This window comes from Chiroxiphia lanceolata, chromosome 1, assembly GCF_009829145.1.
Source record: "Chiroxiphia lanceolata isolate bChiLan1 chromosome 1, bChiLan1.pri, whole genome shotgun sequence".
Taxonomy (NCBI): domain Eukaryota; kingdom Metazoa; phylum Chordata; class Aves; order Passeriformes; family Pipridae; genus Chiroxiphia; species Chiroxiphia lanceolata.
In genome coordinates this window covers 79,549,747-79,573,782 of record NC_045637.1, presented here as the reverse complement: position 1 = coordinate 79,573,782, position 24,036 = coordinate 79,549,747, and the positions used below count along the sequence as shown (strand labels likewise).

Here is a 24,036-nt window from a genome sequence, read left to right as displayed (position 1 = left end):
CTTTGCAAAGCTATGAGTATCTATTAAAGAACATACTCTATAATCCTATGAAATAAAGTTTTCTGAACATGGTAATGGAGTACAGAAAATCAAAATAATATATAGATTTAGGGATTTTTATATATATATATATATACAAATTCTCTCATTTACTCTTTCACTACATCACAATTCAGTTGATTTAAGGACTTCTGTACTAGTAACTTTTGTTTTTCATATATGATGATCATCATTGGTAAATGCATTCTATAGGTTACCAGTGGCATGGAAGTCTCAGTTATCCAGTCACTAGCTCCCCTGCAAATAACACCAGTGATTGTATCCATTTGAATCTTTGATGACAGCATATTTTGGCAGCTTCTGCCCATCATATTTGCCCAAGTGCATTGCATTAATTGTAACTTATCAAGTTGAACTGGATACACTCCTGGAGCCCATTTCTACCTAAAGAGCACACAGTCTGTATGATCCCTTGCTGCTGCATGGTGGTCCATGGAACCATTGCTGCTGCATTGTTTACTTTATGAAAATTGTCTATGTAATCTGCATGTATAGTGTAGAGGAAAATATTGTGAAGAGTTTTCCAAAAATCTGTGCTTATCCTAAGTAAATAAATAATATTCAAGGCAATGTAAAATAATAAGTATAGCCAAGCAGGGTCTTTCTTTGTGTGGCTACAACCAGCATCTGATATCTGCTTATGAGTTTTTAGTGAGAAATTCTTAGAATTACTTAAGGACAGTAATTTTCAGCCACAAAATTCAGTCACTGTTGGGAATCTCAGTAGTCCCAAGCATGTAATAGAAACATATTGAAAGTGACAAAGGAAAATTAATCAGACATTTTTACAAAATGGTCAAAGAGCACATTCCCTCGTTCAATGCAGCCTTCATATGCCTACTGAATTTTAAGAAAATCAGACTGTATTCTGGATTATATTTAGCCGCAATAACAAAGAAATGAATGAGCCTGTTTTCTCCACTGTCTTCCTATATATTTCTCCTCAACTGCTTCCCATACATGACTTACTATTATTTTCTAATTTTTTTACCTTGGATGATAAAAAAGCACAGAGGTCTATAGAGAAAGGAAAATGAATAAATTTAAAACCAGACAATTAGCAGTGGCCTGACATGCTTAGATTTTTCATTAAAATGCCCATATTGTTTAGTTAGTTGGGACATATTTTTGCTAGTGTCTTGACGTGAAACCTGTTGTTGGCAGTAGGTGCAATGGGGCCAGGAAAAAACTTGTTGGGCTGCAGTGTGAATAATTTCTTAAGCAACACATTTCCAGAAAATACAACCTCACTTTTATTCATCCCATAAGTGATTAAAAATATTGAAATGTGTCAAAAATAGTTATTTTGAATAAAATTTTATTTTATAGAATAAAATGAAAAAGAATGAAAACAAGAGAAGTAGGCTGGTTAATGTCGAAGGATGAAAAACGATTGAGCTGCATCCAGAAAAATTACTAATGTCAGTTGCTTTCTGAGAAGGAGACAGAGCTTTTTTTAATTTTTTTTTTCTGTAGGGAGAATCTAGAGAAAGCAGGAGCTGCTTCAGGGACATTTTGTCAAGTCAGGCCTGGGCAATGTTTGAGAGTGGAATTCCCAGACGAGAAAGAGGCAGGTAGAAAAGGGAGATAGTTGCAGAAAAGGCACAGTAGGACATGTGTCAGGAGAAAGAAGAAGGATAAGGAAATTTAGTAAGTAACCATGGGAAAATGCAGGTTAGTCTGGATGAATTTCCTCTATGTGGCTCACTAGCTGGAGGCTATGGGAATGGGAATAGGAATATGGCAGTTGAAGAATTAAGCTTCTGAAAATTGCAAAAGGTATGAGTCTTCTCAGCAGCCAGGGAGAAGATCTGCAGTCAAAGTATCACTGTTCTTTAAAGAGGAGACAATACTTCTAGCAGTTTGATGGAAGACTTGGCACTTTTATTCTGTTGCTATTAGACAGTAACTTGTCCTATGACCAGAAGCCTTAATAAATTTGAGAGGAAAAATGAGAACTTTTTACTTTCAGATGCCAGAAGTTTGAGCACCAGAATGTGCCTTTGCAGATGCACATGTGCCACTTCATCTAAAGGGTTCCACAACAACAAAAAACCAAAATTAAACAAACAACCCCAAACAAACAAACAAACAAACATACAAACATAAACCCACAAAAAAGAACAAAGTTATTCTGCTGCAGGAATAAGACACTGTTAAACTGGACTGTGGTGTCATCCTAGATCTCATTTGCCATAGGTCTCTAGTAGTTAATAAACCAAAAGTGAATGCTAAAAACTACTGTTGTGTTAAGCCTGGGGCTTGTTACTAATTTTATCCCTGTTGAATAATTTAGGTCTCATTTCAGGGATCAGTTAAGTTGACAAATATGATTGTGGCTCTTGGAAAAGAAAATTATGTCGGAAATGTCTAGATTTGGAAAATAAATAGTAACTTATTAAAGGTTGGGAGGTTTTTGTCTCCTCTAACATCTGTGACACACTTACAGGTTGAGGTACATTATTAAAAACTTTTCACAAATTTCTGAGTAAGTTTCAACTGAATTAGGTAAAAAAATTTTGACTTCCATGTTTTTGTAAGTGCTGAAAATCTTCAAGCTGATCTAGTAAGTTAGATGAATGGTTCCTGTAATAAGAAAACACACATAAAATCCTCTGAAATTCTTTAGAATCCAAACAGACCTTTTTAAAAAGATGCTAAATGTTACTTCTCAAAGGCATATCACTTTGCAAAAGGCACCAAAATATTTTTTATTTCTTGTGTGCATTAAAAACAAGATGTAGCTGTGCTAGGTGACAGAAGGTTTTGTATTTTAATATATATTTTTAATTTTAATATGCTCAATCACATATTTTGGATACAGAATGCATAGTCTGCATAGTTAGTGATTTGAAGAAAAGAATGTTTGCAGAATCATTCAAGCAATGCTTCGAGTCAATATTTCCACCAGAAAGGCTGCTCAAAACCAATTGATAGTTCACAAAATCAAGTTTGAAAATTTTAATTTTTATCCATTTTCTCTGAATAATTATCAACCTGATGGGAAATATCTGTTTTTTTCTAGAGTGATAGAGTTAGACAGATTTCAAATTCCAAAATAACAGGGGTGTCTAAACATATGGTCCTTTGCTATCCGAGGCAATGAGAGCCTTGCTGTTAATTTTAGAATGAACTGGATCTCACCCTTCCCAAACAGGGCTTTACAATGGGAAATGCAGAATAACATGAGCTGAAATATTCTTAATTGGGTAAAAGATAAGGAGTGTAATTACACTTTACCAGAAGATACACTTTTTGACTAACTATGAGCACAGTTTCTTTTGCCAGTCACAGTAAAAACAAGAACTTTTGTTGAGTGGAGGTCTGGGCTTACCTCTGACACACAGTGGCATATACGTGATTACAGCCTTTGATATCACGAAGAGTAACTCCAGGACTGCTGGCTGGCTCTTAATCAGCTCTGGCATCATTCCAGTTAGAAGTTTTGCAGACACAACCCATGCAATCAATAACACAGAATATCCCATGAGGATTTAGGCATTTATTTGTAGATAACAGATGAATGAAAATTTAATTGAACACTGCATGTATTTTAGGATGGGCAGGTACATTAACTTTTAGAGTGTTGAGACTGAAATCTAGAGTGCCTGAAATTAAGCAATAAAACTTCAGTACCCACAATTAGGACACACTGACGAAAACAATACTTATTTTAAAATAGAGTAATCTTAGAGTAATAGTCTTCTCTAAACAGAAGAGGAGGGTATTTTGTCCCATACTTTAAACCTCCTTCCTCACCCTGTTCCCCATCACATTTCTTACTTGCAACAGTAATAATTTATGCTGGAATCACAACACTGCCTTGAATCTCTCTTAAAACTGAGTCACAAAGGGCAGGGGTATTCCTGAAGACTTTTTTTGTGTTACTGAAGAGTTCATTTACTTAAAAGCTCAATTCAAGATATCTTGAAACTCTTTACCAGTTAGCTGATTATACATACCTAAAAATGTTCTAGGAAAGGTTTTAACACAATAGTACAATTTACATAGAAGAAACTAAGAAGTAAAAAGAAAAATGAAAGAAAGAGTAACATTGCATGAGAGTCAGGAAACTGTCTTAGAAAACAGGCATATAATCTAAATGAAATGTAAAACTATATAAGCAGTCACATGTATGAAATTATCCAGAAAGGTGAGCATTGAACTTCCTCATGTAAAAAAAGGCATTTGAATTGAGAACTCCCACAGCATACCTGACTGTCTTCTACTCCTAATGAAATGAAAGCCTTCCTGCTCTTGCCCATTTACCATACTCAAAACCAAAATGTTTTGCATGTATTGGTATACTTTAAATTAACTTAAAATCACATTTTTGCTTGAGTTTTTTTTCTTTTTCTTTGTTTAAAAAGCCACACTATCTTTCATGTTTTAACAAAGAAAATAAACACAAAGAAAACTGAGTATTTGCACAGCTAAAAGTTACAAGATACCTTCTAAAATATCACAAAGTATTGTCCAAAATAAGCAATATTTTGTAATTCACTCAGCTCTTGAGATTGTCGTTTGACTGTAGTCCACAATTCTTTCAAAGGTATGACTTTAAGGAATTTGAAAAATATTATATATTTCTTTACACTTTGGGATGATCTACTGTTCTGTCTAATGCTACGTTTCCAAATTATGTATATTATTATGTCATGACCATGTGATATAATAGAGTATGTCTCTATTATCACCACACTACAAAGCACCAAAAATCACTGCACATTAGTCTTAGAACAGCATCTACCTCTGCAAGCGTGAAGGTTCCTGTTTCCACTTTACCATAGACAACCTAAGAAATACTTTGTTGCCCAACAGTTTGGTATTGAAGTAAGAATAGGACAAGATATGCCTGTTACTATCTTCTGGTTCAATCTTTCCTTATGTTGAGAAAAACTCTGCATGCAGTATCTTGAAACAGAGACATGCTTAGTAAGACAGAAAAGAGTGAAAAGAATGTTTCTGTGACATTTTTGCAAAGAACATCCCTACAGTTATGCTTGGGAAGTGCGTTCCTCCAGTGAAATGCTGACGATTTCTTTGGCTCACTGAACTTTTCCAAAGAAAACTGGTTGTAAGTCCCTAGTCCAGCAGCACACACTCCAGAAATTTGCCTGCTGAGAAGGAAGCTTGAGGTTTTGTTTACTAAGACTGTAATCATTATACTGATCTAAGTTATGAGGTAAATACAAAATTGGATTTATTGTTCAGATCAGTAAAAAAACAGACTGGGTTATAATACGATTTTAGAAAAAAATCAAAAACTAATGCAAACGTGAAAAGAAAGAAGTTGTTACACTAATATGAGATATTTGAGACTGGAGACTCATGCTCACAACTAATTTTAAGTGTATATTTAAAACTTACATATGTGTAATAAGACCTTGTGGTTTGAATTTCTTCTCTTTCCTAATCACTAAAATATTCTCTTTTCAGTGCTATGAAGTTAGCTAAATATGTATAGTTGTATTACCAAAACATTTTCCATCTTCGGTTGAAATTTTGTAGATTTTTGCTAATTAAGTTGCAACTGTTCCTTATGCAAAATAATAATGATACTTATGTACTGTTATGGTATCTAAAGGTTCTGAAAAGGGAGGGACAAGTACTACTCCTGCTACTGTACCAAGTGCTACCCATGTCATACTAGGCAGTAGCATGATGCAATAGAAAAAGATCTGAGTGACGAAACGGTGAATGCTGAGAACTTGGCAATCTATTATTAGCTGTGTTGCATCAGATGCACACCTACCCTCCAGCTTATCTTTAACCCAAAATAATACAGTTTGCACACTGAAAGAGTGTAGTGGGGGCAATTGAAAACTCTGCTTCAATAGTGCATTCCTGAACCAAATTAAAGTGATAATATGGAGGGACGTCTATCATAGCCATAAGAGCAAGGATGTAGTACTTCTCCGACAGGAGGGAAGTCTGTTTATACAGTGCACGGGATATCAAAACTAGGGTCAGAAGGGATCTCAAAACTAGGGTCAGAAGGCATCTCAAATTCACTTAATGGATTTCCACGAGGATCACCTCATATATGTCATTCATAATGGATGTATAATCTGTTCTCAAGTTCTAAAGATAGTGACACTACAAGCCCTCTAGTAAAATAATAAAGTAAAATTAATCATGTGCTTACCATTAACATGAGGGCTTTGTTTGAAGACTGTCCACTTTTAAGCTGAATGCCTGCATGGTTTTCTGTTGCCAGCTGTTTGCACATGCAGCTGAATCATCCTTGCAGCAGAAGCCTGAGAGAGAGAGAGTGGAAACAAAGTCCACTAAACTGCCGTGAATCATTGCCTTTATAAGTCAATAATGTTGTAGGTCATTCCTACAACATGGATGGGGTTTCTGAGAGGGAACAGAAAGCCCAGCTGAAGAGGAGTCACCACAGTCAGCCCTGTGAAAGCTGTCACTGTTCATCCATCAAGAATCTCTGTCTCCCTTCAGTTCATTACTTCTTGCCCTGCTCCTGTAGAAATAAAAATTAATTCCTTTGTTTAAGGAATAATTTGCCCAGTAATTGTGGTGAAAGGTAAGAGATATTTGGAAAGGATATGTTTCAGGGTTTAAATCAGTCACTAGTAGGAATCAGACTAGGACTTACACAGGGTCATGTTATCCTGAGTGTTTTCGGATGCTGGATTTCTTCCATCTTTTTCTGAAATATCCTTTGTGATGGGGGCTGTGCCTGATGTTACTTTAAGTAAAAATACCTCTTTTGGCATGTTTCTTACTTTTGTAAATGAGTTTGCAGAAGGGGAACCTTTTGTCAAGTCTAAGGATATCCATATTATTCCAAATTCTGAAGTCCTTACAGTCATACCCCTACTATGGGTATGTGGGGTTACTGTCTCCTATCATCACAGAAGGTTAGTGTAGTTGGATGTTGATGTAGACAGCTATGTAGAATAGTATTGACATTATGAATTAAGTCACTGAATGAATCAGATTACATTTTAAATTTTAATCCAAATGTATAGAGTAAAATTCTATGGATTCTTCAGTGCTTTGATCTTCAAGTAACAGGAAAGTTTTCAAAGCAATATTCTGATTGAATAATTAAAGTCAGCATCTTTCATAGAGAATTTCATTGCATACTAGACTCTGTAGAAGTCACTGATGTGTTCTGAGGTTCTTTTTGCATATTATCATGCCTCTTCCTAATTTAAGTTTGCCCTCAGGATATTTGTAGATTTTGAGTAGGAGAAAAGAGGTAAATATGAAAAAAAAACATAGGAAAAAAAATGTTCATGAAAGCTGCTCTGCATCCTCCTTGAGAGATTTAGCCATACTTTAAGTAGGTAGGAAGAGACGTGATGCAGGCAAAGCAAACTTTAAAAGTGCTCAGTCATCAATCTCTCCAATTCTCTTTCCTTGAAATCTTACCAGATAAGTATGAAATTTGGTTACCAAAATTTGATCCTAAGTTCATGATATATAATTGGAAAAAAAAAGTCCTGGTAAAATTCTTTCTTTCATTCAAAACTGCAAAGGTTTTTTTTCACCAAATTCTGGTGTAGAAATAAATTTGCTCAGCTAAAGATACCCGGGTGAACATAGAATTAAATTATTTCTATTCAGGTCCAATAAAAAACAGTGAAACATACCAGCTTCCATATAACATCAGAACATCTACTGGGATTCAAAACTAGGCCCCTTTACCTGACATTCAGTATGAATGACATTTATTTCACACTATTTTTTTCCTTGTATCCTGCTTAAAGCTCAAGTTTTCTTATTACTACATTCTGAATAAATTATCTGACATTTGAAGAATTGATGTACGAAACTCCAGCTCATGAAAACTTCAAACAGCATGATAATGGAAGTATACTGTGACATGATTTCTCCTGAGTTCTTTATGTCATGTCTATCATTTTTGGTGTACTTTCTTTTATTTTTGGGAGGAGGAGGGAGGAGGAGTGGGGCTTATCAGGAGGAGTGTCACAATTTCAAGTCCTTAAGAGTCTCCAGAAGCTCTTCCATGAGAAAAGTGAATGTCATTTCCTGGATTGCTTAAAAATTCTTCTTTTCCTAATACTTCATCTGGCACTAGAAGGATCTATGTCTTCTAATACAACTTAGACCACCTCCCTGCAAAATATAAACTAAGGCAGCAAAAACATGCTTTTATTAGCATAGAAACATCTACAGTAGAGGTTTTATCCAGCACAGCTGGTATCCTAGTCATGAAGTCATACTGGCAAAGTGAAGTCCCTGTTGAGTCATGGTCTTAAAACCTGTCAGGTTATCAAGATAATAAAAGCAGAAGTCAAAGCTAAATTTTTCTATTTGTTACGTTTCATATGTGTGAGAGGAACTTCTGTCGTATTAGTAAGAGGAAAACAATCCACAGACTAGAAAATGGAAAGGAAAAATCACTCTCAAGAGGTGTATCTCTCAAATGGATAGATATTAAGCTTAGTGTTTACTAATTGGTTCCTGTACTGTTCCCCTTATGCATTATTTCCACCAGTTACTTTACCAGGCCACTCCTTTATGTACATATTGGGTATAGACTATTAGCTGCTATTTCAAGCTCCTCATTTTCTTCAGAAGTGTAACCTCTGCAAACATTATCACAGCCTTGAGACTGTGTAAGCAGCTGAATGTCTTTATAAATAAATGAATAGCTTAAATGAAAAAAAAATTAAATAAATATTAAATGAATAACAGATTCATTATTAGCTTAGCTGGATTGCATGCCCCTTAATGGCTTAACTCTGGCTGACCCCAACAGATGAGGATAAAAAAAAAAAATGTCTTGGTGATTTCTAGGCTAAATAATTAGCTAAAACCCCCACAGCAGTAGGTTTGCCCTCTTTACCCTCATCATCCATGAGGGAGATGGGAGACAGGGATGACTAGGAGAAAAAAGAAAGCCAGCTTTCATACTTCCTGGATTGCTGCCAATGTAAATCAAATGTTATTCCAGAGATACTAGAAATACGCTTGATTATGCGCTAAATGCTGAGACTTACAACAGCTGCTTTTAGCTACCAGTACAGCAAAACTATTAGCGAAAGTCTGCCATTCTTCATCAATTACAACGGGGAATGGCAGTATGGCTTCTGTGGACGTGGCTGCTTCTGACAGCTGAGAGAAATATATATATGTGTTCAGGGTGATGTCTGGAATGCAAAACAGGAGAAAACCGTTCTTGCCTGATTGTGTCTAGTATTCAAGATATTGATGGAGCCAGCAAGCTTGTGTTATTATCAACGCTACACAACCATGAATACATAAACTGGAAACTGACTTTTCTAAGTAAAATATGCCTTTCTCACATTACTTTTGTGGGAGTCAGCTTCAGGAGTATATCTTCAAAACTTATTATCAGTAATTTTTTCTATAAAAGATAAGCCCCAAAAGGGCAATGTCAGCAACTCTCTTTACAGATGTGCATATCCTCCTGGTACTGTAGCTTTGCTAAAACTGCTAGTGGCAGGTCAGGGAAATATTTATTGAGATAGAGAATCTCCTGATCTGAATTGCAATGTAGTGCTGCAGTGAGTCATAAATTCACTCTTCCTCTATTTTTTAACCTATTAAAAAAAAAAAAAAAGAAAAAAAAAAGAAAAGAAACCACAAGTATAGTATGTGTTGATTAGGTTTTTACTTGAATTCTGGAAGGAAGATGGATGCTGTTTGGGTTGCTAATGTGCTATTTTTGGGACTGTTTAGGAATAATATTGTGCAAAGTAGTGAGTTTCTGTGCCTGCAGCTGTGTTCTTCCTTCCTCCTTTCCATATAAAAATATTTCCACAATCATCTGATTTCTTTCAAAAGTACTAGGTACTAACATCTCATAGCAGAGTGACAAAAACCACTAAATCATACATGTGGGAGGGGAGAGGTTGTATACCTCTTCTAACTCTGCAAGAAAATCATGTCTTTACTCACCGTGAAGTAGCTACAACTACCTTTGTAGTCCATTACAAAAAGTAATTCTATGAAAATTCACATACAAGGTCACATACTCATTTCCTACTAACAAAAGACAGAAAAAAGATGAAAAAAAACAATAGCAAAATTACAGCCTTGGATTAGGGAAGACTTGAACTTGTTCAGGAATCTGCTTCACAGGATCCCAAAGACAGGAGCATCCAAAGAAGTTGTGGGATCTCTTTTACTGAAGATATTAAAAATTAGGCAGGACAAGGGCCTGAGTCACATACTCTGATTGAACTTTTGGCCTCCATGGAGTGGAGAGAGGATCCAGCCAAAGCTTGTGGAACACTTGCAACACGCTGAAGTCCTGCTCTCATTTCAGAATCCCTTCCTTTTTCAATTACCATCAAAATTTAACGTTGCCATCCAGCCTTCTCTTGCCTCCTCAAAGCCTCAAAGCAGCTCGCCCTGACTCTCTGTGGAAAAAAATGCACTGCTACTATGTAACAGAATTTTGGTATTTGTAACAAACTTAATGGGATTTGCGGGCCTGGTGAAAGCCGATCTTAGTGAGAGAGATATGACATATTCCATCTCGTTTTCAGATTGTCCTTGCAATTTTATTGACTATGTATTGGGTTTTTTTCAGGAATCAAGTCTAAATAAGTCTGTTGTATTATTCTCATAGCCTTGAATCATCTCATTTTCCCTTACAATGTAATAGCTGTTTTATCTAGACCTGGCTGAGTTTTGTGTAGTCTTGGTCACGCTATTCAGGTCAATAAACTAAACATAAGAAACTCAGATTTCCTGCTTGATTACCTTGAAAGACAACAATAGCTCCACATGCAGCAAGATATCCCACTTACCCTTTGGTGATGGCAAAATTTCCAGGTCAAAACAGTACAAAAGTACTGTTTTAGTATTTTATAAGAAAAATATTTAGGGGAAGAAAATTGTTAATTTAAATACTCTATTTTGAAATTTGGGAGGGTCTGAACATTGGAGCAATTTTTTTTAACAAATTTTGAGTAGTCATTCATAAACAATATGAAAATCTCAAACTGGGAGTATTGAATGCAAAGAGATTTCATCAATATTGCTCTTCTTTTAAAGATTCTTTTGATTTTGGCAAAGTATCATTTTTACCAATGACAGACAGTTGGAAAAAAAATGCTAACAGTTCTAGATCTCAAATCTGTATTTCATAAATATATCTATTATGGTATAAACTAAGAGTTCCTATAGTTCCCTTCAGTTATTCTGATATAAAGTATCTCTTTTAGTGCTATTTCAGTCAGTTTGGCCAATGATTTATAGATTGGGACCCATTCTGTTTGCAGTTATTGCTGAATCTCCTTTAGTCTTAGCCACAGTAAAATTCAGTTGAGTATGCTTGCTGTGATTAGAACAAGCTACAATAGTCCTCAATATCATCTCTATTGTTTTTTAAAAAATACAATCTTTAAATTCTATGACATTTCTTCTGCTGTGTGAACAGTTTAACATTATTTTTCTTTTCTTTCTAAAACATAACTGCTTAAACCCATAATTCATTTTTCTGCATTTTATAATGCCTTAAATAAAATACATGTTAATTGCACATAAAAAATTAAGAATATAAGTATTTTTAAATGTTGACTGTTGTATAAGGTGTTTCCAAATAACAAGAAATATTGTATCTTTTTTTGTTCATTTTTTCCTTCATATAGTAAGTGCATATTTTAATTAAAATGTCATGAATTATAGTTAATGTGATCCTCCATCACTACCTTTGTGCATTAAAGATTTATTGAAGTGTTTATTGCCTGGAAAAAAATAATTACTTTTGAGAATCTACTTTAAAAAATATATTGGTTCCATGCTTTGCAATAAAATAGAAAGAGCAATGCTTGATAATACTGAATGGATAAGAAACCAATTTCAGAAAACCTAGTTAGAACAATAATTATTCATTTAAGTAAGTAAATGACTGGAGGCATATTAAAAAAAACCAAACCAAACCAAACAAACAAACATGTCTGACCTCTCATAAAAATATAAGCTTTACCTGTTATTTGTTAGTTGTAAAAGATCTGACAGAAGAATTAATACAGTTGAAAATGCTGTCAACACGAAATGGATTATTTTTCATATTCATTGCCTGCTATTTATCAGGCTAAAATATGACTTTGTATGTCTGCCTTAATAAAACAGCTTGTAAATCAACATTTCTTCTTTTTGAGTAGTAAGTTTGGATTACCTGGAGCACATACTTAGGAATATCTGAACTTATATTTTTAGGCAACTAATGATCAGTGTGTGCAGGGATCATAAGCAGAATTTTCAGGCTGTTTGATGGCCACTGTCTGCTTCCTTCACATTGCAGCGTCACATTTTTGTGTGAGAAGTCAGACATAAATACGGATTCACCTGTGGTGTTTCAAATGCCTACTTGTGCATAATTGGTACAAGGACACGCTGAGAAGCAAACAGCAGGGGCGTGGCGTGAATGTGGATGCCTACATGGTAGAATTCTAAATTAAAATTTTGTCAATCAGTACTCAGAAGACAAAGTAAAATTGGGTCACTTAAGTAGCAACCAGTGTGGCATCAAGAAACACAAGTCCTGGCTCAAGGAGAAAAATGGGAATGTGTGACAGCACCACCTTTCTTTGGCAAAAATGCAGGCTATTGTCCTAAACCAGTCCAGTAGCAGCATACTTTTTAGAGGACACTCACTCATGTATTTCCAGTTCAAACCTCAACATCTTGGAATCTGGTGCTTTGCTCAAGAGAGGAGAAAAACTTACCAGCCTAAGATCAGAACACAGTGGAAGACGGAACAATTTGGTAAAGAGGAAAAAAGGCAACAACTGTGTTAAAAAGGAGCTTTTCTTTTCAGTGGGAAAAGTATACTGAACTCTTTAGGTTTGAAAGGCAGTGAAATACTGTAGCAATGAAGGAAGACAATTGTGTGTATACTGGGAAGCAGTGTTGTGCTGCACAGTAAGTGGACGTGGAATGTTTTGTCAATGCACTTGATCCAGATCTTGCCTTTTTTTCCACAACAATAAGAGTCTGAATGTGGCACATGCAGTGATATACAGTTTTTTCAAGGGAAATGGGGAAAATCTGATAGCTGTCTTTTCCTTCTCGGTCTTAATCTGGAGCAGCAGACAGGACTGAAACTGTGAGATCCTATTATAAAAATATTCCTTATGGACAGGAACAGATGAAGGCCATCAAATGCTCTGTAGTTATTAGATGTCTTCTGTCGGTCATTCCAGTAAGAAAATGTATTCCTCTGGCTGGTCTTACCTAACCTATTTAATGTATATTCAGTTATGGTTATGTGTTATGTAAAAACACAAGTGTTCAGACAGGCACTACTTCCACAACTGTTAGACTGGACTTTGGTCTTCTCCAACACATATCATTCTTCACCTTTCATTCAACAAATCAAGAGTAACCTTAGGGTTTTAGATAACTGAATTCATCTCAGTGGTTTATTTAATTCATTCACTCACTTATTATTTGCTAATATTTCCTTTCTTTTAGAAGTCGATTTTAATGAAACTTACCCTCAGCTTAAAAACATGATCAGCCCTCTAAGTCTAAAAAGTGATTATTAGTCAAATAACACTTATATTTTTGTGTTTTCTTCAGAAGAAAGAAAGAATATCTCTTGGAACACCTTTGAATTCTCTATTGTTCGATAAACTGTAACAGGAGACATCTTATATGACCTGCCATCACGCAGCAAGTATTTTTACAATGTTAATTCCAAACCTTTTAGCACCAGTGTCAGTCCTCATATGATGAGACTAGGGGGGCAGGCACTGAAAACAATATTCTCCAAATAGTTACCTTTGCTATCAGTTACTTTCCTGCCTAAGTCATAGGACCTTTCACATGGAACATCTCTCAGTGAGGCTCTCCCAGAAATAAACTTTGACAAGTCCAACAAAGTTAATTTTAGACCATGAACATTCTTTGAAACCTGCCAGTTTTCACTGAAGAAAAGTACCAGTCTTGAAATGTTGGCGGTATTCCATGAATGTTCTTGAAAAATGTCAAATGACCTTCAAATGCACAATGTTTCTTAAAATAAAAATGGTGGGGATTACCCTCACCTCTGTGCCATTTCTTATGTAGTCAATCCTCATTTGCTCCAAATCAGCACTGAAAATTCCAACATTCAGTGGCACAGAAGATCTTAGGAAACAATTCTTCAAAGCTTATGGGAAAGCCCAACTATGTGACTGTTTGTTTTGCTGAAGACTATAATTGGAACACTATTTTAATTATGAGGCAGTGGGTAAATGCAAGTAAATTGCTTAGCAACCACGATGGATAAGACATTTCTGCAGACTATTGCCATTTACAGTGAGTTTTCTGTCTTCAGGTGCATTTCTTTTGCTCTGTAGGTCCTTTTTAAATTGGAATGCAAAGGAAACTGCACTAGGTCTGGTCTATAACCATGGATGAAAATAGAGTGTCGATGTTCTTCCGCAGTACTTCTCTTTCCTACTGAGCTGTACTGGAAAGGCAAAGGGACTCAAGTCTGGATTTTGAGGACAACTGGCTGAACTAAACACCTAATTTCATTCTACAGTGGGAATATGAATTGCAACCTTAGGAGACTGCAGTAGTTTTTTATGGTGTTTAGAGTTTGGTTCACTTAATTTCACTGGAAATTCAGGAGCTGCTTCATCAAGTGCTTGTTTTAAAGGCAACTTTCATTTTACTTCCACAGTTGTCTACTTTTTCACAAAGTGGTGGGATATGCTCCTTCTTCAAAATTCAGTATTGAGCTTCTCCATCCTGTATGTGTTTTGTAAAAAGTTTTTTGCAAATAATGCTTGCATCATAAACTGTTTAGAAGTATCTTCTGATGGTGCAATTATTTACTTTTCTTCCCCATTATGTCTCAGTTATTACCTAGATGGTTCCTAGCATGGAGATGAAGAATTAACTGGTTTATTCTCACCTTGTTTTTAGTGGAAGTGGAACAGCAATTGCAACAGGATCCATGAGCAACAAGACTAATATGTCTGAAATTTCTCTCATCACTGCTCTATGCTGAAAATGTGATTACCTGTGTTTCTTTGCAGGAGCGTATGTGCTTCAAGTAAAGGCAACAGATGCTGATGATCCCACTTATGGAAACAGTGCTAGAGTGGTTTACAGTATTCTGCAAGGGCAACCATATTTCTCCATTGATCCCAAGACAGGTAAATAGTTTGTCAGCAACCATGAAAGATTTAAGCTTTGTTTTTTGATTCATGTAGGCAGTATCAATAGATCTGGTTGAAAGCCATTGGGTACAAAATGACAAACTCAGAACTGCCAGTAGATGGATAAGCATTTTTTGGGTTGTTGTTGGCTTATTTTGTCATCTCTTGCATTCTAGTGACAATTTTGAGACATACCTTTGGTAGTTATTTAAAGAAACTAAAATTTCATACTAAGTCAGGCCAAAGATCCATACTGCCCTGTATAACACTTCCCAAAGTGGTGTCCTGCTTAGCTGTAGTGAAGGATGAAGAAAAAGTGTTTAGTGATGCACCCTCAGCATACTCTTCTAGTCTTCAAAAACTTTTTCCTACAAAGTTCCTGGGTGACTAGCAGTGTCGAAATAACTAAAACTCTGAAAGGATTTATCCTTTATAACTTTTCCACTTCCCAGTAGAGTTGAATATGCCAGGAGCATGGTGTCTGCACACCAAATTACTAGAAATTCCATGTCAAAGGTTTATTTTGGTCAAGAGCTAGCTCCTCTTGCTTTCTGGAAATAGGGACACCTCTTAACTTGTTTCATACCTCACATATTGCACAAGACAGTGAACAGTAATTCTTATTTATTCCTATTTCCCATGACCTTATATACCCACATTGTTCCCCAATTGCCCCTTTTCTACACTGAAGACATAATTAAACAGAAGCCTTTCCATAGCACTGATCATCCTTCTCCTCAGGATGAGAAGGTATATACAATATTCAAGAAGGCAGCTGATATGAATGAAGTGGTTTAATCATAACACTTCTGTTCTTTATTCCTTTCCAAACAGTTCCAAACATTGTTTTATTTTTAGCTGCTACCACTCAAAGGCTGATAGTTTTGTGGAAATTTGTATTAATACCTCAAGATCTCATTACAAAGCAGTGATGGTGAAACCACTGACCCTAATTTTATATGTGAAATAAGGGTTTTGTTTGTCAAGCACAGGACTTTACTCCTGCTCCTTTCTCAAATCATTCCTAATAGGTGATAAACATTTATTCTGATATAAAACTAGTACACTGAAGTAGTTTTTAACCTCTATGGGTCTAAATGACACAGCTGCCCCTTTACTCCCTTTCTTTACTAACCTAATTTTTTCTGTCTTCTTGTTGGATATAAGCAAACCATGTGAAAGTGGGAGAGCAAACTTTTGTTGCTATTTCATGGAGGTTAAACACATGACAATATCTTCTGAAGAGCAACCATTAGACTGGCACAGTCTAAGGCCTCCAATCTGATATGTGGGAAGTGCTATAAAATTGCTCTTCTGATTTTAATGCGAGGGCTTTTTTAACACAAAGCACTTGTCTTAAAAGAGATAACCTCTCATATCTTTTCTCTGCAAATTCTGTTCTGTTACGAAAATGTCCATTTCCATCATTAAACTGTCCTTTCCGCCCAATTTTCTGATGCGTTTATGAGGTCAATATTGTTACTTATGGCTAAATGTCTCTAGGTTTTTTAGATTCCGTATTGTAGTCCATCTTCTGACCTCAGTTATACTATTGAAATCCAAATTGATGTCAGCAAGAGTATTGTTGTTAATAATTATTCTGGAGGTTTTTCATGAAACCTGGATTTTCTCTTCCATGTAAATGAATGATCTCCAGTTGAATTATGGATCAATAACTTTGCAAAGCACATCTTCTGGCCCAGGTTTTCAGCAGTATAATGGAAACCATACTTTTCTGCACATTTTATATTGATGACATTTGAAAACACAAAAAAAAATCAAATTTATTCAGTTCTGTAGTTGAATAATCTTTATTGTAAAATCTTAAGGTAGAAGAATTTACAAACACTCAGAACACCATTACATGCACATAAGACCTCTATATTATAGTAAGCCCTTGATTTAAATTTGGATGTTCTTTGCGAAGCTGAAGTTGAAATACCGTTATTTGTAGCCCTTTCTTTCCCATGGATTTTTACATCTACTTTATTTTTCTATTTTTGGGGTAAGATGACTCTAAATCACATTTGTTCTGTCCATATGAACCAATGATCTTGGAGAAAATAATATTTCTCAGGGTTTTGTCTAAGGTTTTTGAAATGGAGTAGGTAGAAAAAGGAAAATTGCCTATGAATTGCTAGACATGAAAATTATTCTCATTCATTTTTTTTTGCTGAAGATAAAGGGTTTTTTAAGGAAAAAATATATAGAATGGGCTTACACTTCCAGACAGGAATAAACAGTGGGTGATTTGGAACTTTTCTACTACAGTGATAGCCCATTCTTCATTTTCTGAAAACTATGTGAAATATTTCCGAGGAAGCCACACAGTTGTACCTCGAACAGATATATCAACCAGATAAACTGCATCTTCTCCTCACAGCCTGCTATGTGTTCCATTTTTTCTGTAATCTTTTTCTGTAATCTTTTTGGACTTGAGCAAAACTTTGGATACTGCTTTTTGATACAAAATGCCCAACACAGAGCTGAATAACCATGTTACATGATGGGTGATCAACTGGCTCAAAGATCAGGCACAAAGTTGTAGTAACTGGGGTAACATCACTGGCATCCAGTCACTAGTGGGGTTCCACAGGTCTCCATCCTCAGCCCAGTTCTCTTCAACATCTTCATTAATAACTTGGATGCAGGACTCGAAGGAATACTAAGTATGTTCACAGACAACACTAAATTTGGGAGGGGTTGTCAACTCCCTTGAAGGGCACAGGGGCCCTGCAGAGAGACGTCAACAAATTAGAGGGTTGAGCAATCATCATCCGTATGAAGTTTAACAAGGGAAAGTGCCAGATTCTGCACCTGGGATGGGGCACTTCTGGTTGTGGGTATAGACTAGGGAATGAGATGCTGGAGAGCAGCGCTGTAGAAAGGGAGCTGGGAGTCCTGGTCAATGGCAAGTTGAATATGAGTCAGCAGTGCCCTGGCAGCCAGGAGGGCCAACTGTGTCCTGGGGGGCATCAGGCAAAGCATCGCCAGCTGGTTGAGGAAGGGGATTGCCCCACTCTGCTCTGCACTGGTGTGGCCTCACCTTGAATATTGTGTGTAGTTTTGGGTACCACGATATAAAAAAAAAGATATTAAGTTACTAGAAAGCATCCAAAAGAAGGCCACAAGGATGGTGAAAAATCTGGAGGGAAGGCCTTATGAGGAGCAGCTGAAGACACTTGGTTTGTTCATTCTGGAGAAGAGGGCACTGAGGGAGACCTCATTGCAGTCTTCAACATCCTCTTGAGGGGAACGGGAGGGGCAGGTACCAATCTCTTCACTCTCATGACCAGTGACATGACCCAAGCAAATGGCTTGAAGCTGACTCAGGGGAAGTTTAGGTTAGATTTTTGGAACATGTTTTTCACCCAGGAGGTGGTTGAGAGCTGGAACAAGCTCCACAGGGATGTGGTCACAGCACCAAGCCTGTCTGAGTTCAAGAAGCATTTGTACAATGGTCTCAAGCACATGGTGTGATTCTTGGGCTGTCCTGCACAGGACCAGGAGTTGGACTCGATGATTCTGATGCATCCCTTCCAACTCACATATTCTGTGATTCTATGATTCTATGTTATTTTTTATTGCTAATATAACACAAGAGGTCTTTCATTCCTATAGCTCTGTTCTCTTTAGAATGAGCATACCAAGGATGTTATAAAATACTGTGGAACACATAGGCTCCACAATGCCAAATTATGGATTAAGAGATTCAAGAGGAAACTTACTAATGTTCATCCTATTTCTAAAAAAAAAATAATTTCATGAATCTCACATGAATACGAATAAATTTTTGCAGTTTTATAATTCAATATTTCTGTTCTGGAACAACTGTAAGCAGGAGAGTATATACTATTCTGAGGAAGGAGAACAGTGATTCCTAAATAGATTGTCATCATGTTACAAGTGGAGAGAAAGAAAATTGTTATACAGTTCAGTTCAGTGGGAATTTTTGATAGGTCCCAGAAATAGCAGATTTAGGTCAAAGTTATTTCTATACTCTGAAAAAGTGCTATAAGCTAATGGCTCCTATTCTTATTCATTAACAGAGCAGTGGTTAGTTACTATAAAGATAAAAATGATCCTTAAAATTTATTTCTTGTCATTTCAGACCCATTTTAACACCAGGGTAGAAAAACTGCTTTTAATCTCAAATGGTTTACTACTAGAAAATAATACTTTCTAAATCAATAATAAAAAGGAAGAGTCATACTTCCAGTTGGTTTATCTTTCAAGTGTGCATGTTATCTTCACCAAAGTGAACCTAGCCATTTTCTGAAAAATATTGCTGAACATATAGCATTTTTCAATGCTATACACACTTGTAAAATTTTGACAAAGAAATGCATTTTCTCCTGCACATTTTATTTCAAGAAAATGGTTTGAGTGCCCAAAAGCTTATACCTTTATATGACCTTATCAGCTAATTTTTGTATTCAGTAGCATGTCTCTCTCTTTCCCTCTTCTCTCTAAGTCTTCTTTTTATCCTATACATTCTTAACATATCAGAACGGAGATTATGTCATACTACTTAGATATCAGCTGCCCCAAATCACTGAAGATTAAGAGTCACTGTGGTAATGTCTTACCATGATACTTTAATTACTTTTTTTTTAAGGAAACGCCCCAAATTTTCATTGCATCTTTGTGCTATATCAAGAAATATTTCTCAAGCAAAGGAAGAGTCTTCTAATAAAGACATCCTTTTGTACAGAGGAATGTTGTCTCAGCCTACAGTAGTTTAAATCTGTTGGCAAGTGATTGGTGGGAAACAATTGAAGATGCAGGCTCTGAAATGCAATGCCATCAGATCTGTCAGATCTGCAATGCCACCTTTTTTGTACTCTATACAAGAAAGTGTTCCTCATCTCCGATGTGGTGAAGATATCACACCATTCATATCCCTAGTGAAAATTCACCATTCTCTTTCACTCATTCGTCTCCGCTTGAAAAGACAAAACAGTAACTTTGAGTGGCTAAATAGCTGACGAACACACTTTTGAAAAACCTGAGTGATTTGCCTGTGTTTCTTCGTGAACTCCTCTCTTATAAACCCTTTCAGAAGAATTCTATTCCTGGTCCAAGAGATCCAGTATTAAATTGTAAGAGCCCTTTGTTTACTTGTTCCTTCTCTTTCCCATTTCTTCTTGTAGGTGTAATAAGAACAGCTTTGCCAAACATGGACAGAGAAGTGAAAGAACAATATCAAGTTCTAATCCAAGCCAAGGACATGGGAGGACAGCTGGGAGGACTAGCTGGTACTACCACTGTAAACATTACTCTCACAGATGTCAACGACAACCCGCCCAGATTTCCTAAGAGTATGTAGTATTCCAAAGCACTAATTTTCAAATAAGTACGACTGAAGGTATTAATTTTAAAAACCTTTAGATAAGGAACTGAGATTCCGGAAAAAGAACACTATATGATGAAAAAGAAAATAGAATTTCCTTGGGTTTTGAAGTATATAAAGCTCAATTTGAAATTATGAGTTGAATGTTTTAGAGGAAATATATAATCATTCCACAGGACCAGCCTGAGCCTAAGAGTCCATTTAATTTACACTATAGAAATGATTTGTGAAACACTATTTTGTCAAGGGAAACTGGGTGAATGCCTTCAAATGACAAAAGGTTATAACCCTTCCAGGTGACTTCTATGGACCAAAGACAGAGCTAGCTCATGCTAAACATTATTGTTATGATATTCAGAAACAGATTTTAATGCGTCTTGGCCCAGAAGACTATATCTGTCCTTGAAAATACTTGCAGACTCAAAATAGTGCTCATCCATTGATAATTTATTATGTTTCCCATTAAATAGTTCAAATGAAGCTTTTCAGAAGAATGCTAATTTAGAGTTCCATAGTCTGAGTATGATTAGATGGATTGTTACTTACTTCTCTCCATAAATTTATTGAAGTTTTGTGTATCCCATACTTTTGAAATGCAGAAACTAATGAAGCAGAAACCTTGATAACTATGTCAAAATAATTAACTGCTAAAAGTTGTTATTAAGGCAAATTTGTACTAGAATACTTGTATGAGTCTGCAGTAAGATCATGGTGGCTTTTTACTTTACACCTCTTTTCTTGCCTATGAATTGTAATCCCACCATAGGTATTATAAATACTCCATAGGTGCAAAACCATATCCACAATTGTGAAGCTTTCTCTCATGTAAACATTTTTTTTCTTCTTTTACTGAGTCTGAAAATGAGTTGTGTTTCTACAGGCATGTAAGAATGACCATGTTAAGAGAAGGATCCATCTGGTCCTTCCTTCTCTCTCTTACACTCCCATCTGGAGAGTATCCAGAAAACAGGCTAAACAATACTGCATAAAATTTCCTAAGTTTCTAATTATTTTTAGTTTTGTTAGTGTCTTTGTATTTAACAACCCTCAAGGTATTTTTCTTACAGCAAGTTACTCTGTTGCTTTGAAACTTCTGTAAAATTTCAGAGTCCACGTTTTATATCAGAGGTACACAGATTAATCATACATACCACAACAAACAGCTTCCTCTCCTCTGTTTTGAATCCATTCTTACATACTGACCTGCTTGTTAACCTCTTCAAAGAATTCAGAAAGCATTGGAAAATAAGAGTTTTTTAGAAAAGCTCTGTTGATTTCTTTTTTTCAATATGGGATATTCTCTCTGAGTCCATTATTTCTACTCCTGCTGTTTTCGCTCTACATGTTGGTTATATCCATCCTTAGCTCCCCTAAACTCCCTGGAGATCTTTAGGAAAAAAAATCACTATTATATGAGTACCTCCAAGCCTTCTTTTGCCACAGTGTTTTGAAGCAAAATATTGCACATCATAATAGTTCCCCTATTTCATCCTTCAGGTTCTTGGGCATGTAACAGCTAATCCCAATGATTTGTTACTGTTGTGTCCATTTGTTCCACAACTGCTTCTATAGCTAATTTAACCTTCTCATGAGTCCCCTATAAAGAAGGGTTCCAGGATAAAAAAAAAAAGTCCCCAGGTATTCTTCACTAAAAACAAAGAAAAAAATGTATTCACTTTTACATTTGTGATCTTATCTTTTCTGAGAACTTCTATATGTCAGTTTTGGGTTGGCTTTACACAGTTGCTCTCAGGCTTTTGCCTCCAGATGTCTTAAAAGACAATTATTACTAGCTCATTTGTAGAGATTTATTCAAACTCGGTTTCTGTCTTCTTTATTGTGGTTTTATAGATGAAGCAGATTTTATAATTCTTTCTATTCTCCTGCCTGAGACACAACTTCACTTTTTTGAAAGATGTGTTCTTGCTTTTATTAGCTGTTTGCCCTTACATATTTGCTTTTTAATGGATGTGTGCATTTGCTGTGGGGCTTCAAAATGATGTCCCACACCACCCACAGCGATCTAACAGTCTCAGCTATCCCATTCAGATTTTCTATATATCCCTCAGTAGTGGCGGTCTGAAAAATAAAAGCTAAACACGATCCCAGTATGGGGGAACTGGAATAGTTTATTGAACACAAGAACACTATTTTAAAGGCATCTGAGGCTGGACATGTTAATGAAGGGGACGAGCTATGTTAATTATGGAATTACACAAGTTTTTACTGCAATTTCTAAATAGTTAATTTTTCTTCTAGTAGGATTACATGGGGGATAGAGGAATTACAGGGGTTTAGACATGGTTTGATACAATCATCTCAAAAGTCCTTTCTGATTTCTGCTGGAGCCAGGCTTGATCCATAAGGTAGAACTTTAACAGGTCTTGTGAGAAGGGTCCAGCTCCTTCAGATCACGAGGTTTTTGTCAGCCCTTGTTTTCCTTTGCTGAAAGCTGGGTTTGGGCTCCCACATCTGCCCCTTCTTTTTTTTATTTTTCTAAAAAACAAAAAACTCAGAAAAAACTTTGATCAAACATTTGCCAATGCAAGACAAAATACAAGGGAATATAAATATTACCTTAAATGTTTTCTTTTAACTTATCATGATAACTAAACATGAAATCTAAGCTTTGATTACTATTTTTTCTGCAACTTATCAATGCTTTGAAGTATCGGTTCCGACTGAGGTAATAACAAATTCTATAGCTGCATTTTAGAAGCAAAGGTATTCTTAAATGGATCTAACAAGAAACATTGCAGTCTTACTTTTAATACCACAAGTGAAATTAATTTTAGCAAGGAGGCTCCTTTTTCAAGGCAATGTACAGTCTTTTACATACCTGAGATGGAAAGTATGATTATGCAAAGGCCTTGTGTGTCAGAATAGTTTGGGCACAAGGTTTGGCACTATAAAGGCATGTGAAGGAATCATAGCTGTTTTAAGGCATTCTGCATATTGCTACATAAATTATTTTTTTAAACTTAGCACTAACATTAAAAACATTTAACCAATCAAAAAGACTATCAGACATTTTTGGATATAGGAAAATAAACAAGGACCAAAATGCAAGAAGGAAAAATTCCCAACAATGCTAAACTAAATAACCCTGGATTAATATAGAACTTGTTTAAACAACTTAACTTATTCCCATTATTTCTTATTAGAAATTACTCTTATAAAATCTTATTTAAGCTATCCTCTAAAAATCCTATTGACTTATAGGCAATTGATTTTGAACCGAACTTAATAACCTGATGACTTTGGGGTTCGTGTGCTCCTGATTTTTACTGAAAGTGTTTTTTAGTGTTTGTTTTTGAAAACTTTTATTTAACCTAAGATGTCTCTGCAAATGAAATTTTATTCAACTCAGGGTGATATGTTTTCTGTTTTTTATCTAAGAGTGTTTGTGCATATGTGAGGTAATGCACATTTGTGTATAAATCAGAACATATTATGTATTGACATGCATGCATACATTCACACATTCACACTCGATGG

The 24,036-nt window shown here is 35.8% G+C and overlaps 1 protein-coding gene across 4 annotated transcripts in view; it reads left to right on the top strand.

Moving 5' to 3' along the window:
* CDH12 (cadherin 12) overlaps positions 1-24,036 on the top strand; it is a 532,655-nt gene that overhangs the window by 437,392 nt on the left and 71,227 nt on the right. For all 4 annotated transcript variants that reach the window (XM_032704956.1, XM_032704962.1, XM_032704979.1 and 1 more), the window contains 2 exons: positions 15,063-15,182; positions 20,339-20,506. In XM_032704956.1, the coding sequence (XP_032560847.1) occupies positions 15,063-15,182; positions 20,339-20,506 (288 nt within the window). The remainder of the gene's footprint in view (positions 1-15,062; positions 15,183-20,338; positions 20,507-24,036) is intronic.